The sequence below is a fragment of the Heteronotia binoei genome, chromosome 9, assembly GCF_032191835.1.
Source record: "Heteronotia binoei isolate CCM8104 ecotype False Entrance Well chromosome 9, APGP_CSIRO_Hbin_v1, whole genome shotgun sequence".
In the NCBI taxonomy this organism is placed as follows: Eukaryota; Metazoa; Chordata; class Lepidosauria; order Squamata; family Gekkonidae; genus Heteronotia; species Heteronotia binoei.
The window spans coordinates 86,901,688-86,919,631 of NC_083231.1; the positions used below are offsets into that span (position 1 = coordinate 86,901,688).

At 43.8% G+C, this 17,944-nt stretch overlaps 1 protein-coding gene across 2 annotated transcripts in view; it reads right to left on the reverse strand.

The window, feature by feature from the left end:
* Positions 1-17,944, reverse strand: part of EGF (epidermal growth factor) — a 75,557-nt gene that overhangs the window by 24,031 nt on the left and 33,582 nt on the right. For both annotated transcript variants that reach the window (XM_060246928.1, XM_060246929.1), the window contains 2 exons: positions 17,492-17,596; positions 8,016-8,239 (listed from right to left, as the gene is read on the reverse strand). In XM_060246928.1, coding sequence (XP_060102911.1) covers positions 8,016-8,239; positions 17,492-17,596 — 329 coding nt within the window. The remainder of the gene's footprint in view (positions 1-8,015; positions 8,240-17,491; positions 17,597-17,944) is intronic.

Sequence of the window (17,944 nt, forward strand, 5' to 3'; positions counted from 1 at the left end):
ACTGAGGCAAGATCTTCCCTTACAGAACCCATCCTGAGTCTTCCTCAATAACCCGTGTTCATCAATGTGCCTGCTCATTCTGTCCTTGATAATGGTTTCTAACAACTTTCCCGGTATTGAAGTCAGACTGACTGGCCTGTAATTTCCCGGAAATCCTCTGGAACCCTTTTTAAAGATGGGGGTGACATTTGCTACCTTCCAGTTTTCAGGAACGGAGGCAGATTTCAATGAAAGATTACATATTTTTGTCAGAAGATCAACAAGTTCAACTTTGAGTTCTTTCAGAACTCTCGGATGTATGCCATCCGGACCTGGTGACTTATTAGTTTTTAATTTGTCTATCAGTTGTAGGACCTCCTCTCTTGTCACCTCAATCTGACTCAGGTCTTTCAACACCCCTTCCAAAATTAGTGGTTCTGGAGCGGGCAAACACTTCTCGTCTTCCACAGTGAAGGCAAAAAATGCATTCAACTTCTCAGCCATTTCCCTACCCCTGATGTAGCCCATCTTTGTATTCAGGTACTCATGATGTTATACATGGTTTACTAGCCTTCCCCTTTAAATCCGCACAACCTTGTGCAGTAGGTGGGGCTGACAGACACAGCACCATCCTTAGGAGATCTAACTCAGACTCTCACGCAGGTCTATGCAACTGGGCTGCATAGGGAAATGGCTTTAGGATTGCACTGATAGTGACTGATTGAAATCAGCCTGTGAGTTTTGCAGGAATCTGACCTTCAGTCTTCCCAGTCCAGAATTCTGATTGCAACAAATCTTGGCTTCTTCTTCTGGCCAATTAAATAAAACACGATTGCTCCTAACTTTGAACAATTTGAACAATTGCTTTGAACAATTTTGAGGAAGAGAAGAAGAAGAAGAAAAAGAAGACCATAGATTTATACCCCACTTTTCTCTCTGAATCAGTCTCAGAGTGGCTTACAATTTCCATTATCTTCTTCCCCCACAACTGACTCCCTGTGAGGTAGGTGGAGCTGAGAGAGCTCTTCCAGAAGCTGCTCTTTCAAAGACAACCTCTGCAAGAACTATAGCTGATCCAAGGCCATTCCAGCAGCTGCAAGTGGAGGAGTGGGGAATAAAACCCAGTTCTTCCAGACAAGAGTCTGCACACTTCACCACCACAACAAACTGGCTCTTGATAGAAAGGATAAACAGGATAGAAACCTGGTAAACTAGTCACTAACTGCTGTTAATACACCTATGCCCTTAGTAATGTTTGATTTTTTCCCTCTTCAGTGTTGGATCCAACCATTTTCTCGCCATAAATACCAACAACTGTCCATAACAATATAATTCCCAGGGTCCTGGGTGGGACGTGCCAAAAAAGTACCTTTTCAGGTTCAGGTATATTGGACTGGGAATATATTGGTAATTCCAATATTCCTGAATTCCAGATACCTGTATGGTAATTGGATTTAGAGGGTTCCCCCCCCCCCATTTCCAGTTTTTTCAGGACCATTATTCTGAATGGGGAATGGCTGGGGAAATGGAACAGTTGTTTTGAAAGATTTCCAGGTGGCCGGGGGAGTTGTTTTTAGAAGAAGAAGAAGAAGATATTGGATTTATATCCCGCCCTCCACTCAGAAGAGTCTCAGAGGGGCTCACAATCTCCTTTCCCTTCCTCCCCCACAAAAAACACCCTGCGAGGTGGGTGGGGATGGAGAGGGCTCTCCCAGCAGCTGCCCTTTCAAGGACAACCTCTGCCAGAGCTATGCCTGACCGAAGACCATTTCAGCAGGTGCAAGTGGAGGAGTGGGGAATCAAACCCGGTTCTCCCAGATAAGAGTCCGCACATTTAACCACTACACCAAACTGGCTTTTAGAGGCACAAGCACCACAATCGCAGGGAAGCTGCTGGTGCCTGTCCTTTCAATCAGTGGCTCCCAACCTTTTTGGCACCAGGGACCAGTTTTGTAGCAGACAATTTTTCCATGGACTGTGGGGGGGTGGTGCAGGGGTTCTTGCTGCCCCAGGCCACCCTGCTCCCATGTCCCTGCCCCCATGGGGGTCTTTAAATACGGGGGAGACTGGGGCTGCTTCTGGCGACCTCCCCTGGAAGGGGAGGCAGCTTCAGAGCGAGGCCACACTGCCTCTTTCGTCCACCACCATCTTTGGAGTGAGGCTGTGTGGGTGGGCAAAAGGGGTGGTGGAGCAAGCCTGCTCTCCTCTATGCCTGGGAAGCAGGGCTTGGAGGAGAGCACACACCGCTGATCCATCCCACCGCTCTCAGCTTCCCAGATCTGTGACCCAGGAAGCCAAGAGTGCTGTCCCTGTGCAGCCTGGATGCTAACACACCACGGACCGGGACCGGTCCATGGCCTGGGGGTTGGGGACCCCTGCTTTAAATAACCCCCAAGTTTCAAGTCGATTGGACCAAGGAGTGATTCCAATTTTATGGGCCTCTGAACATTATTTCCAGTGGAAGGGGGGACAGAAAACCCTGCAAGCTGCTTCCAGGGCAAACCGCCCCCCCCCCATGTCTGCAAGTAGGAATCACTGACAGACAGCGAGTTCAGCAGAACTTCTACAGAACTCAGTAATCCCAGAGGAACCACAAGCCAATGTGTCAAGCCAGAGAACCAAAATCAAACCAGAGAATCTTGCAGTGGAACCTGAAGCAGGGTGGGGGTGGGAAGTTCAAGCCTGTTACAACCAGTGTACAGACTGCTATGGAAGTGTCAAACTCATTTTGTTATAAGGGCCGAATCTGACATAAAGGAGACCTTGTCTGGCTGGGACATGTCAGGCTGGGCCATGTGTGTTCCTATTTAAAGATTAGGTAGCAAAGATACAAACTTTATAAAGGACACAAACACAAATATATTTCCTAAAAAACTTAAAACATGCTAAAAGCATTAGCACTTGTTGGTCTTAAAGGTGCTTTCTTTGTATTTCTCCCACGGGATCCAGGGAACTGGGCAAAGGAAGCTCTGGCTCTTTCCTTCCTTCCCCAGGGGACTGGGGGGGGAGCCTCAGCAAATAGAAGGAAGAGAGGCTTCACTCAGTATCTCTGCTGTGCGATTGAGGGAGCCTGGCAAAGCAAGCTATCCCTCCTCCTTCCTCCCCAAGGGAGGAGCCTCAGCCAATGGAGAAAATAGAAGTTTTGCTCTGCAGTTCCTGTGCATTTGAGGGAGCCTTGCAAAGCAAGCTGTTATACAGAAAGGAGAAAGAAGGAAGCAGATGACAGTCAGTTGCTCAGGGGCCTGATAGGAGCCCTCCGAGGGCCTGATTCGGCCTCCAGGTCAGATGTTTGACACCCCGGCTTTGCAGAACGAAGTGTCACTCTGGCAATGTGAGCTTAAAAGGCTGGCCTCCCTAAAAAAGCAGTGTGCCAACCAAAGCTGGTTATACAAGCTTGAGCAAACACGGGTGGAGGACTCACATGTCCAGGCAGAGGTTTTTTTTTACCATCACCTGAAAGCTACTACAGTTGGGGCACCCAAACGCATGCCACAGAACCCATCTGAACAGATCAACCGTTGGCTGGGGAAAAGCCCGGCTATCAAGCCTTGTTTTGCATACATGGCAAAACGCTCCAATATTTATCTCTCTGCAAAAAGAAAAATCTGTCACCTAATTTGACTGCCATTTGCAAAAAAACCAAACAAGCCCGACGCCCCCACAAGCGTTTGCAGCCCACAGACCTTCGCCTACTCATCCTTCCAGGAATGAAAGTGGGCGGGGCTTCCTGACTCCGCGAGCGCGCACGAGCGAGCGGAGCCCTTCTTTGCCGAGGGGCATACCGGGTCTGGTAGTCTTTCGAGCCTCCTGCCTGCTGCGCTACCGAGCGCAAGGACTACGAGTCCCAGAAGGCGCCGCGGTGGTTAGCTTGAGCTGCTTTTTCCTTGGCGCCTGGGTTTTAATCACACGTGGGAGTGGTGAAGCTGGAAGGGGCTGGAGGGAGTGAGACGCAATTCCTGGCAGGGCGCGTGTCTAACTTGTTCGCTTGGGCTTTTTTGCAGTCTGGTGGGGAAAAGAAACTGGTGAGTTTTAGGCACTTAGAGGGGAAAGTGATCCGAGGGTGCCCGACCAACAAACGGTTCTATAGAACCGATAGCGCATTAGGTAACGGTTCCATAGAACTGGTGCGAACCTGCTGAATCCCACCACTGTAACCATCTATTCCTGATGTCTCATATACAAGTACAACACAATGGGTTGGATCCAATCAGGTTTCCTATGAAAAAGGAACTGCTGCAAAGGCTATGCTGGGGACTATGGGACCATCCTGGCCAAATGCCAGGTAAAATGGGAGCACATAATAATAATGTTAAGAAGATAGTGGATTTATATCCCACCCCATACTCTGAATCTCAGAGTCTCAGAGTGGCCACAATCTCCTTTACCTTCCTCCCCACCCCACCCCCAAACATACATACAACAGACACCCTGTGAGGTAGGTGGGGCTGAGAGAGCTCTTATATCAGCAGCCCTTTCAAGGACAACTCCTAGGAGAGCTATGGCTGACCCAAGGCCATTCCAGCAGCTGCAAGTGGAGGAGTGGAGAATCAAAGCCGGTTCTCCCAGATAAGAGTCCGTGCACTTAACCACTACATCAAACTGGGTCTCAGACCAAACTGTAAAACTGGAAGCAATTGAATAAAAAGGCTAGCTGGCTCCAAACCGTTGCCAAAGGGTTGGAAGGAATCTGTTGTTTACCTAGTCCATCTCCTTGCCTTGAGAGAGGCCACTTAGCCTTCAATCCTTCTCAAGAGATACTTATTCCATGTTTACATGCCTCCAAAGAATGAGATGCCACAAGTCTCCTGCACAGCTTGTTTCATTTGAAAATTATCCTTGACAAGTTCTAGCTAATGTTCAGCTTACATTGGCTTATCCACAGTTCCAAACTGTTACTTCTTGTACTACTCACAGCATAAAGGAAGACAGCTTATCTCACTTTTATTTCTTTTAAATATTTGAACACACTATCTATATACTGGCCACTGACATTCTTTTATCGACCCTAAATATCAGTTTAATCTTAGGTCTGCTCTTTAGACTACTGAATGTTTCTAACAATATACCTTAACTTCCTTGGATTGTTTTTCATTATTTTTGATCTGCTATTCCAGATATGATCCCATTACTCCAGATGAAGTCAGATGCCTTTTTTTGTAGTTATGTAGCTCTTTTATCTGAGTCAATATGAGCAATATTTAAGTGTGCTACTGTTTTGTAACATGGGGGGGTGGGGTTACCTGGATTTGTCTGTGTCATAAGAATATGTGATATGCACAGAACTGAGCCTTGGGGATAATTGTTTGGGGGGATGACATCTATGATCTTTGGGGTTCTTCAGAGATTTATTCGCTTGCCCTAAAATTAAACAGTAGTCTAACAGCACCATAAAGACTAGCAAAATATTTTCCAGCCTAACCTTTGTGAGTCACAGCTGACTTTTTCAGATATATGAGCTCTGGCTCGTGAAAATTTACATTGGAATAAAGTTTGTCAGCCTTTAAGAAATTACTGGTCTTGTGTTTAATTTTACTATGACAGACTAGCAATGCTCTCCCTCATAATTATCCACACCAGTATTACAGTTTAGACAAATTTGTCAGCAGCAAGAGCGTAACACTAGGGGGCAGCAGTAGTTTGCTCACATCTATGGTCCTATCCTGGAACCCAAATACAGGTATTTAATCTTTTAATCTCCTCTTTAGAGTGATTTTGCATCCAAAGGGTGCAAAACTGTACACAAAGGAGGAGAAGAGGAAACATATCAACATTGTTTCACAGTGTTCCAGGCATGTTACTTGACTAACTGGGGCAGATTGTAAATGGGGAAGTGATTTTAAATATGCATCTAAAAGTGTATTCTGTTGTAAGCAATGCAGTACAGGCCACATCCACGTATAATTAAGCACCTAAATGTAGATCTTGTTCACACAGCATTCTATAAACTGGAATCCACATGTTGCCTCATTTAATCAAAACTATCCTATATATATTTCATCTTGGCAAAACTGAGCTCTCTCATTGGTTGTGACTGCGCTGCATCAACCTTTGGCCCACCAGACCATCAATCAAGAGTATTTGCTTGCCACTGGTTGCGTCTGCTCCTTTCTTCTGCCCAAGTTGCCTGTTCCTAGCCAGCCAAGCTGATTCTGTCAGTAAAAGGCAACCAACCTTGATTCTGGCAGTTTCTGGCTTTCCCTACTCTCCCATTGACTGAGCTGCCTGTAGCACTGCTTCACAGAGGAGATAAAGAAATTCTTCCCTTGATTGGCTGAGGGAGGGAGGAGGAGGGAAATTGCCAGAGAAAGCCTTTCCCTCAATTGACTGAAGGAGGAGGAGGGAAGAGCCAGAGAAAGCCTTCCCTTGACTGGCTGAGAGCTCCTCCCTCTTCTCCTCTGGAAGGGAAACAGCCAGAGATAGGGGGGAGAATGGCATCCTGTGACAACAAACTGAATTCAGAGAGAGAGAGATGGAAAGAAAGCGAGACACTGAGAGAGACTGAAGTCCTGTGCTTAAGACCTTTATCAGAGAGAGACTGTTGGTCTGAAAGATATCATTAAAGGCCTCTGAGGAAGAACTCATTGGGGCCAGTCCTGACTATGGCTGCCAGTTCCAGGTTGGTGGGAAATTCGTGGAGATTCTGTGTGAAGTTTGAGGAGGACATAGGAGTTAGGGCTTCAGAGCGGGGTCTGCCAGACTAGGTGATTTCGGACCAGCCAGACTTTCAGTCTAACCTACCTCACAGGGTTGTTGTGCAGATCAAAGGGGGGGAGAGGAGAATGATGTAAGCTGCTTTGGTTCCCCATCCCCACACACACACTATGGAGAAAGACTGCTCTTTCTATGTAGAGATTGCAGGGAGGGGGAAGGTGATGGAAAGCTGAACTCAGAGGGGCAGATAAAGGAGACAGGGTTGCCAACTTCAGATTAGGAAATTTCTGGAGATTTAAGGGGCAGAGCCTGGAGAGGGTGGGGTTTGAGGAGGGGTGGGACCTCAGACAGGTGCAATCCCATAGACTTCACTCTCCAAACCAGCCATCTCCTCCTGGAGAACCACTATTGCCAATCTCCAGGTGAGGGCTGGAGATCACTCAGAATTACAACTGCTGTCCAGATGGCAGAGATCATCTCCCCTTGAGCGGGAGGCTAAGGCACAGCGTGAGCAGGGAGGGGGCACCCACCCCTGCCTGGAGCAGGTACCCTAGGCAATTGCCTCGTTCACTGACTTAATGCACTAGCCCTGCCAGAGGGGATTAATTCCATCATCTCTATCTAATTTTTCCAAGGCAACACAAGATGACTTTGTGACATCAACACAGAACCAACTCTGCTTTGCTATATTGCACCATAACATTATGTTCATTTCATAATGGATGTCCTCAAACAATGAGGAAAAAAATCTTTTCAGGTTTCAAAAACAACATAAAAATAGCATCAGATTCAAAAAACAAAGCAAATATAGTGTTGTCCTGAGCAATGTTATACCTTTCTAAATCCATTTAAGCAAATCATTTTAGGATGGTATAACTTTGCTTAGGATTGCACTGATAGTTTAAGGCTATTATAAATATTTCCATTTTCCAGAAACTATTTGTGCTTATCATTCTCTCATATAAATATTAGTTAGTAAATTGTTCTCTTTTTTTCAAAAAGGAAAACCCTATTCTATTCCCTTTTACTTCGTTTCTTTATTAAACCTCAGCTTACTTTTATGTTTATTTAAAAAGTTATGTTTTATCCCAGTTTTCCCAAGGTGGTTCAAAATCTCAATTCAAAAATCAATAAAAACTTCACAATTCTCAGCAAACCAAATTACCAGCAACATCAAGCTCATGAAGCTACTCAGCTTAATCTTTACCTACAAACATATACAGCAAGATTCTTTTTGCTCTCCATGTTACTTCATTTCAATTTAATTGGTCTCTTTGTAGAGTTCATAATGCAGTTATTAACACAAAAGCTGGCCTTTCCATACACACATACAGACTTAAACCCTTTTACCTACAATCATAGAGCTATCAACACCAACACCTCACCTACATCATTCTGTGCGAGTATTCGGCGGTTCGATCCATCCAGGTTTGCAGTTTCAATAACAGACAGTTTTGCATCACACCAGTACAACTGGTCAGCTAGGTAGTCAACTGTTATTCCACTAGGCCAAACTAAGCCTGAATCGGCTATAATGAGACGACCACTGCCATGCAAGGAAGAACTTTCAATCTGAGGACGGAATCCTATTTCTGTCCAAAAGAGTCTCCTGGAGGTGAAGAAAAACAGATATTATCATTGCATAAGGTTTTTGTACTCTAGGAAGACAAAGTCAAATACACAAAAGATAGCAGGACTTTGTTGGGAGAGTGGGACATACATAATATAGGCAGATCACTATTTTGCATCTGATAAAATCTATCCCTAATCATGGGACAATTATTTTAAATAAGTATAGGTAAAGATTATTTACTTCATTTATAGCTCACCTTTCTTGCTCAGACTCAAGGTGTCACCTTCCACAAGCAATGATAACCAGTGAAACATACATTGGGTGTGTTCCCACACACTAAATAACATGCATTGCAACTGGATGTTTACTGTATAAGAATAGCAAAATCCACTTGCAAACAGTTGCTGAGTGAAAACACCCCTTGGTTTATTTTTTAAGAAATCCCACCTTCCTCCAAGGAGCTCAAGAAAGCACACAGGGTGCTCCCCTCCTCCATCCCGCCCCCTCCCCCCACCGAACAACAAATTTGTAAGGTAAGTTGGGCTGAAAGAGAAGCAACTGACCCAATGTCACTCAGTGAGAGCCACAGTAAAGTGGGGATTTGGACCAAGTTCATCCTACACCATGCTGACTTTTACTAGATCATTAGCAGGAACAAATTGCTGATTGATTGGAGAAATGAAATTTGGAACCAAACCTGTGGCAGTAGTTGGGGGCAAAGAGTGCTTTAGTAACCACTCTGTACATACAAGGTTACTGATTGTCCAATAGTTGTCTCTGGTGATACCAGCAGCCCAGGCCAGGCACAGTCAGCAACTGCATGCTTTTGGAAGGCATAGTGAGGCCCTAGTGCCACTGGCTGCACACAAGGATGAGAATTCTTGTCATCCTCACAGGGTGTCTGTTGTGGGGGAGGAAGATAAAAGAGATTGTGAGCCACTCAGAGTCCTGAGATTCAGAGTGGAGGGTGGGATATAAATTCAGTTATCATCATCCCACAGTGATAGGAAGCAGTTCCTAATAGTGTTGGTAAATCCCCTTATCAGACACCACTATTTTCAAGTGACAATATCTCTGCAATGAAAAATTTATATAGCTAATTAAACTATTTTCATCTAATTCCTGTTTCACCAGTCCTTCGAAGCTAAGCTCTCTTTTTCCAAAACAAAAGAATAACGGTGGTCTAAGGCTGGTCTCTATCATGGATTGCTGCCTTGACCTGGTGAGAGGGCTTGCGCGGTTCAATGAGGCTGTGGGCTATGCCATATACGGCCACCCAAGATGGACAGGCCACAGCTGAGAACCCAGACTTAATGTGATCCACTGGAGAAGGAAATGGCAAACCACTCCAGTATCCTTGCCAAGAAAACTTCATGAACAGTAACAAAAGGCTAAAAGATATGGCGCTGGAAGATGAGCCCCCCAGGTCAGAAGGTGCCCAATATGCTACTGGGGAAGAGCGTTCAAGTAACCAAAGAAAGAGTGAAGCAGCTGGGCCAAAGCCAAAAGGACGCTCAGCTGTGGCTGTGTCTGATGGTGAAAGAACAGTCTGATGCTGCAAAGAACAATACTGCATCGGAACGTGGAATGTAAGATCTATGAATCAAGGTAAGCTATATGTGATCAAACAAGAGATGGCAAGACTGAACATTGACATCTTGGGAATCAGTGAACTAAAATGGACAGGAATGGGTGAATTTAACTAAGAGGATCACTACATCTATTATTTTGGGCAAGAGACCCGAAGAAGAAATGGTGTGGCCTTTATAGTTAACAAGAGAGTGAGGAAGGCAGTAATGGGATACAATCTCAAAAATGACAGAATGAGCTTGGTCCGTATCCAAGGCAAACCATTCAATATCACAGTAATCCAAGTCTATGCCCCAACCACTGATGCAGAAGAGGCTGAAGAGGGTGAATTTAACTAAGAGGATCACTACATCTATTATTTTGGGCAAGAGACCGGAAGAAGAAATGGTGTGGCCTTTATAGTTAACAAGAGAGTGAGGAAGGCAGTAATGGGATACAATCTCAAAAATGACAGAATGAGCTTGGTCCGTATCCAAGGCAAACCATTCAATATCACAGTAATCCAAGTCTATGCCCCAACCACTGATGCAGAAGAGGCTGAAGTGGACCAGTTCTACGAAGATCTACAACACCTTCTAGAATTAACACCAAAAAAAGATATCCTCATCATAGGTGACTGGAATGCCAAAGTAGGAAGTCAAAAGGTAACCGGAACAACGGACAAGTTTGACCTTGGAGAACAAAATGAAGCCGGGCAAAGGCTAATAGAGCTTTGTCAAGAGAACAAGCTGATCATAGCGAACACCCTCTTCCAACAACCTAAAAGGCGACTCTACATGTGGACATCACCTGATGGACAACACAGAAATCAGATTGATTATATACTCTGCAGTCAAGGAGAAGCTCCTTACAGTCAGCAAAAACAAGACCTGGAGCTGACTGCGGCTCAGATCATGAGCTACTCATCGCAAAATTCAGGCTTAAACTGAAGAAAACTGGGGAAGCCATTAAGCAATTCAGGTTTGACCTTGATCACATCCCTTATGAATATACAGTGGAGGTGAAGAATAGGTTTAAGGAACTAGAGCTGATAGACAGAGTGACTGAAGAACTATGGATGGAGGTTTGTGACATTGTACAGCAGCAATCAGCACCATCCCAAAGAAAAAGAAATGCAAGAAAGCAAAGTGGCTGTCTGATGAGGCTGAGGAAAGAAGGAAAGAGAAAGACAAAGGTGAAAAGGAAAGATTCACCCAACTGAATGCAGATTTCCAGAGAACAGCAAGAAGAGATAAGGAGGCCTTCCTGAAGGAACAATGCAAAGCAATAGAGGAAAATAACAGAATGGGAAGGACAAGAGATCTCTTCAAGAAAATTGGAGAAATCAAGGGAACGTTTCGTGCAAAGATGGCCATGATATAGGACAAAAATGGTAGGGACCTAACAGAAGCAGAAGAGATCAGGAAGAGATGGCAAGAATATGCAAAAGAATTATACAAGAAGGATCTCAATGTCTCAGACAACCATGACAGTGAAATCGATGACCTTGGGCCAGACATCCTGGAGTGTAAAGTCAAACGGACTTTAGAAAGCATTACTAACAACAAAGCGAGCGGAGATTATGTATCCCAGTTGAGCTATTCAAAGTCCTAAAAGATGATGCTGTTAAAGTGATGCACGCATTATGTCAACAAATTTGGAAAACACAACAGTGGCCACAGGATTGAAAAAGATCGGTTTATATTCCAATCCCAAAGAAGGGTGATGCCAAGGAATGTTCAAACTATCACATCATGGCACTCATTTCACATGCCAGCAAAATCATGTTAAAGAGCCTACAAGTTACGCTTCAACAGTATGTAGATCAGGAACTATCAGAAGTTCAAGCTGGGTTTCAGAGAGGTAGACGAACTAGAGATCAAATTGCCAACATTCAATGGATTATGGATGATGGTATCCCAGTTGAACTATTCAAAGTCCTAAAAGATGATGCTGTTAAAGTGATGCACACATTATGTCAACAAATTTGGAAAACACAACAGTGGCCACAGGATTGGAAAAGATCGGTTTATATTCCAATCCCAAAGAAGGGTAATGCCAAGGAATGTTCAATCTATCACATCATTGCACTCCTTTCACATGCTAGCAAGATCATGTTAAAGAGCCTACAAGTTACGCTTCAGCAGTATGTAGATCAGGAACTATCAGAAGTTCAAGCTGGGTTTCGGAGAGGTAGAGGAACTAGAGATCAAATTGCCAACATTCAATGGATTATGGAGAAAGCACGGGAGTATCAGAAAAACATCTATTTCTGCTTCATTGACTATGCTAAAGCCTTTGATTGTGTGGATCACAACAAACTGTGACAAGTCCTTAAAGAGATGGGAATTCCAGACCACCTCACATGTCTCCTGAGAAACCTGTATAAAGGTCAAGAAGCAAGGGTCAGAACGGGATATGGAACAACTGATTGGTTTAGAATAGGAAAAGGAGTTCGACGAGGATGTATATTGTCACCCTGCTTATTTAATTTATATGCAGAGAACAGCAAGAAAAGATAAGGAGATAACTTATTTAATTTATCATGGGGAATGCTGGCCTGGATGAAGCAGAAGATGGAATTAAGATTGCCGGGAAAAACATCAACAACCTCAGCTATGCAGATGACACTACTCTAATGGCAGAAAGTGAGGAGGACCTAAAGAACCTCTTGTTGAGGGTGAAAGAGGAGAGCACAAAAGTAGGCTTGAAACTCAACATCAAAACAACTAAGATCATGGCATCTGGCCCCATCACACCTTGGCAAATAGAAGGAGAAGACATGGAAATAGTGACAGACTCTGGGATCCAAGATCACTGCAGATGGTGACTGTAGCCATGAAATTAAAAGACGTTTGCTCCTTGGGAGGACAGCTATGGTGAACCTGGGCAGTATAATAAAAAGTAGAGACATCAACTTGTCAACAAAAGTCCATATAGTCAAAGCGATGGTATTCCCAGTAGTAATGTATGGCTGTGAGAGCTGGACCATAAGGAAGGCCAAGTGCAGAAGAATAGATGCTTTTGAGATGTTGTGCTGGAGAAGACTCTCGAGAGTCTTTTGGACTGCAAGAAGATCAAATCAGTCAGTCCTAAGGGAAATCAACCCAGACTGTTCCCTGGAAAGTCAAATGCTGAAACTAAAGCTCAAATACTTTGGCCACCAAATGAGAAGGGAGCACTCCCAGGAGAAGATCCTGATGCTGGGAAAGACAGAAGGCAAAAGAAGAAGGGGACGGCAAAAGATGAGATGGCTGGACAGTGTTACTGATGTAACAAACACGAATTTCAGCATACTTCGGAGGATGGTGGAAGATAGGAGGGCCTGGCATGACTTTGTCCATGGGGTCGCAAAGAGTCAGATTCAACTGTGCAACTGAACAACAAGGCAATGGCAAACCACCCCGTAAAAAAAGTCTGCCGAGACTTCCGGATTACGTTGCCCTGGCTTCAGGGGTGTCAGCAGATCGTCCTCCTGTGGCACCTTTGAATCAGGCGGCTGGAGGGTCGCCACAGATGTGCCGCCCTCACAGGAAGACCATGAAGGGGTTTTCCTTTGGCTTGGGACTTCTGTGGGAAGTTAGGAGTACAGCGGCAGCTGCTTCTGTTCTTATTGCATGTCCCAAGGCTTCGCTGCCATGATAGCTGACTCAGCAGAAAAAGGTGACCACCCGACTGCTTTCTTTCGCTTCTTTCAGTAAGCTTTTGATGTATCGCCTCTCTACTCCAAGCATGGCAATTCTACTCTGCAAGTAAGTGAGCTTCCAATACCACTGGCTAATGGGTCGTTTTATATAACAATGAGCGGGCAGCTCAAAGGAAGGGATAGAGGTCGACTATACGCCTACTTTCCCTGCGAATGAGGCCCCGAAAAGTCAAAGAGCAATTCTAAATACTGGTAATAACTTGAATTGGACTGAATACAAATGCTTAAATCGACCCGGATTATATCGGACATACGTTAAAGAGGCTATTATTTGGCTGCAATATGGTCTGAACATAAAAGAGATATATTTTGGAGAGATTTGTCCCTGTCGTCCGATGAAAAAATGATAAAATTTGAAATCTCAGCTGCAGCTGATTTGGGATGATGATCTAACAGGATCTTTAAACTTCTTTTCAACTTGGATTGAGTTTGCTGACAGAGAAAAATGGCACTGCCAAGAGAAATGTCTTATAAAAAAGATATATTATGGAATATTACTTCTCTGAAACAGGATCTTGGTTCATTGATGCAGTTGATTAGAAAGCAAATGGGAGCTTTTATGCTGAAAGCTAGTGAACTTTCAAATCTATATGAGCTGAGTGCTAAAGAGATTTTGGTGACATCTGCGGAATCAGAATGGGAAAGTGAGCCATCCCGAAACGAACAAAAGAAAACCAAAATGGATCCTTATGGTGCAGTTACAAAACAAGACCAGAAACCAAGATTGAGTGAAGTCCTGCTGAGAGGAACAAATGGCGCAGAATTCTTCTCCTCATTACCGAGACGGGTGGCTGCATTGAGAAGAGAGAAGGTGCATCCCTGTCAACAAATTAAGCTGTGGAAATCTTTCAGGAAGAAGGACTCTTGAACTTTTCCCTTTCTGTGGATAGTTGGAAACGGAACTCTCAATAAGAACTGACATGAGATTTTAAAAGGCAAAGTGTGATGTCTGGGTTATATTAAGTTGGTTTTTTTCAGAGTAATATGGATATAGAAGCAAAAGGGATCAAAAAGTTTTTAAATTTTAAAAAGAAAGCTATGTATTCAAATTGTAACTTGGTGAGCAGTTGGATATGGAACTTATAGTAAGAACTCATAACTGATTTTAAAATGCTAGGTGGGATTTTGGGGCTATATATTTAGGCAGATAGATAACATAATTATTTTTCAATTTGGTCTGCATCTAATAGATAAAGATATATGTTTTTTATGCCTACTGTAATGATGATATTGTTGAACCAATAAGTGAATTTGTATTTTTAATATGGCTAAGTTAAGCAGCTAAAATTAAGATTTAAAACTTTTCCTGGGAAGGATTCCTGAGTTCTGGTTTTTCTTGTGGGTAAATAAATATGGAATTATTAGTAAGAATTGACATGTGTCCTTAAAAGGCCAAGGGAGATCTTAAGGATGGAAGGGTGGTGTTAAAATGTTAGATAAATATACAGTTAATTTGGATCAATGGTAAAGAGAGCAGACAACATGTTTATTTTTATATGGTAGTTTAATTTTTAGTATGTTTGTTTGGAGAAATTGCTTATACTGATATAAGAGTTGGATTAATTGTTAAAAAGGCAAACAGCATAATTATTTTGTAATCTGGTAGATTTGTTCTTAATATGCTTCTCTGGAAAAATTGCTTCTACTGATAGACAAATTATTATGTTGTATTTTTTAACTTGTTAAGGATAAAGATATGAATTTTATGTGCTTATTTTAATAAGGATACTGGCAAGCTAACAAATTAGTCTGTGCTCTTAACATGGTTAAATTAAATCAGCTAATCTTGTGTCGAGATGGCTTTGCATTTTTTATACTTATTTGTGTTGAAGAAGAATTGTTTAGACTTATATTGCTAGTAATAGTTTAGTAAAAAAATTCTTTATAATGAATGACAAGGATGGTAAAATATATGGGTCGTTTTCGCACTTAGCGTTTGCTCCCCTTATTCCGCGGCGCAATTATGTCCGGATCATTTTTCTCATTTTCGCACTAGTGACTCTTTGCGGAGTCGCCTTCCCTGAAGCCCCGGCTCAAATCGTTTTCCCACTGGCATCGACTTGAGTTCGATGCCCTGTCAATCATTTTTTTTTTAAGCGCAAGTCTGGTTGCATAAGGACGTACTAACGTAACATTGAGCAGGCACAGCTGTTCCCTCCCCTTCTTTTCGTGGACAAACCGCATCACGTGTGCTGCTGCTGCTTATGGATTGGCTGCAGCTGTAGAATCCTCCACAGCCCTTTATGTATTAACAGAAGCATTCACAGTGGAGAATCCTAGCACTAGATTCCCCCCCCAAATTCTGAAGTTGCGAAATATCGCAATAACGAAGAGAGAGAAATCGAGGGGTTTGTGTGTGTGTGGCAGCTTCTTCCTTTCCCAGTCTCGCTCCCTCCCGGGTGGCGAAGCTGGGATTTCCTCCGCTCTCTTTCTTTCCCCTCCCCGGCTGGCGCTTGCAACGGGGACCTGACTGATTCCTGCTGCCAGAGCTCCCCCCCCCGCCCCATTCTCTCCTTCCCCTTCTGTGGCGCGTGTGAAGAGCGAGCTTGCGTCTATTTTCTAACCGAGCAGAATGTAGCCAGGGAGAAGAATGCAGGACTCCAACTTCCCATTTTATACATGGCAATTTTGTGCAGGTCCAGAAATCCTGGTGGCACAGCTGAGGGAGGCATTCCCTTTTTAAAACACACACACATGAACGCTTTGGCCCGCACCGGCACTAGATCCCCCCCCCCAACAATGGTCGTTTTCGCATTATCGAGATAACGCAACAGCGAAATAACGCAACTAAAGTCAATAATAATAAAAAAAAATTCTAACGAAACCAATTGAGGTGGCAATTGAGGCTATTCCAGGAGGGTTTTTTTTTCTATTTGTTAATTTCGAAATATCGCTATTACGCAAAACTGTGAAGTTTAAAAAAAAAATGGCCGTGCCGGCACTTTGGGGAAGCGCCGCGAAAGGCTGATGATTGGCCAAGGGGGTGGATGGGGTGGGAGGACGGAAAGGGAGAGGGTGACGCCCACAAAGCAGTCGATCCGGCGTGGATGGATTTCCCACAGCAAACTCCGAGGAGTGGATCCGGTGTGGATCCGGAGGTTTTCAAAAACTCCGGAAGGAGGTGGATCTAGATACTCCAGCGTGAAACCCCTGCAGCGCCGGAGCAAACCGCAGCGCCGGAGCAACAGGTGGGAAAACCAGGAAAAGATCCGGAGGTAAATGGGGTGCTACGCCGGAGTAAACGCTAGTGCGAAAACGGCCATGGAGAACTTCATACTTGCAGGTAGAACAAATTAAGTATTTTATTTGGAGGTAGAATTATAATTGATATATTTGTATTTTTCTTTATTTCTGTTTTTCCCATTCTGTATATGCCCTCCCCCCTTTTATGTATCTTTGTTTCTGCTTCTTTTCTTTGTAGTTAAAATTAATAAAAAAAATTAAAAAGTCTGCCGTGAAAACATTGTGAAAGCAACGTCACCTCAGAGTCGAAAAAACGACTGGTGCTTGCACAGGGGACTACCTTTACCTTTTTAAATGCTTTTAACTCATGGAAAATTGAACGCATAGAAGTTGTGAGCAAGGCCTAGGCTTTGTTGGCACAATCAAGCATATGAACCCACTGCTGCATGGCCAGTTCAACTTTTGTTTGCTATTGCATCCTGCAAAATACTCTCAGTGAAAGTTAATGGTTTCATGCCTCAAGTTACATTCAGCATATGATGGTGAATATGCATAACATTTTACATTGCAATAGGAGGGAAGGCAGCATGGTATGGCCCAACTGCAGAAGTGAAGCAAGGTTGCTCCTTGGATGAGAGACCACCAAAAGAGGCTCTGCAAAGGAAGACAACGGCAAACCACCTCTGCATCTCACTTAGGATTGTGATAAGTTGGTTGTGACTTGATGGCACTTATTTATACTGGCACTAAGTGAATCTTGACAAGACGTGTTACTCTTTGGAAAATGTATACCACCTACTGTTCCTTTCAATGTATGCTTGTCAACTTACTCAGCAAATGGATGAACAGCAATCCCTTGAGGCTGAGACACCCCTTTTTGGATGATTATTTTCCTCTGCATTCCATTTAGATCACTCATTTCAATGTGGGATGTTCTGCAATGCAGATGGCTCAGTTAGCACAATCATTTATTTTGGTCAAAATGCATAGCTAGTCTTTTAGGCAGTAAGTGCATCTAGGTCCATTTTAATTGCTCCCTTGCTACTAGTTCTGCCTCACCCTGTCCCCCGTACTAGCTCCCTCTTGACCTTTTCTTCCTAGCCCTGTCTTGTACTTCTAACATAGGGATCTCCAACTTTTTTGAGCCTGTGGGCACATTCGGAATTTTGAGAGGAGGTAGCGAACACATTAAAATGGCTGCCACAGGAGGCAGAGCTAAATTCAAAGTGGCTGCCACAGGAAGTGGAGCTGAATGGAATACTTCCCTTCTCATTCCTCCTGGG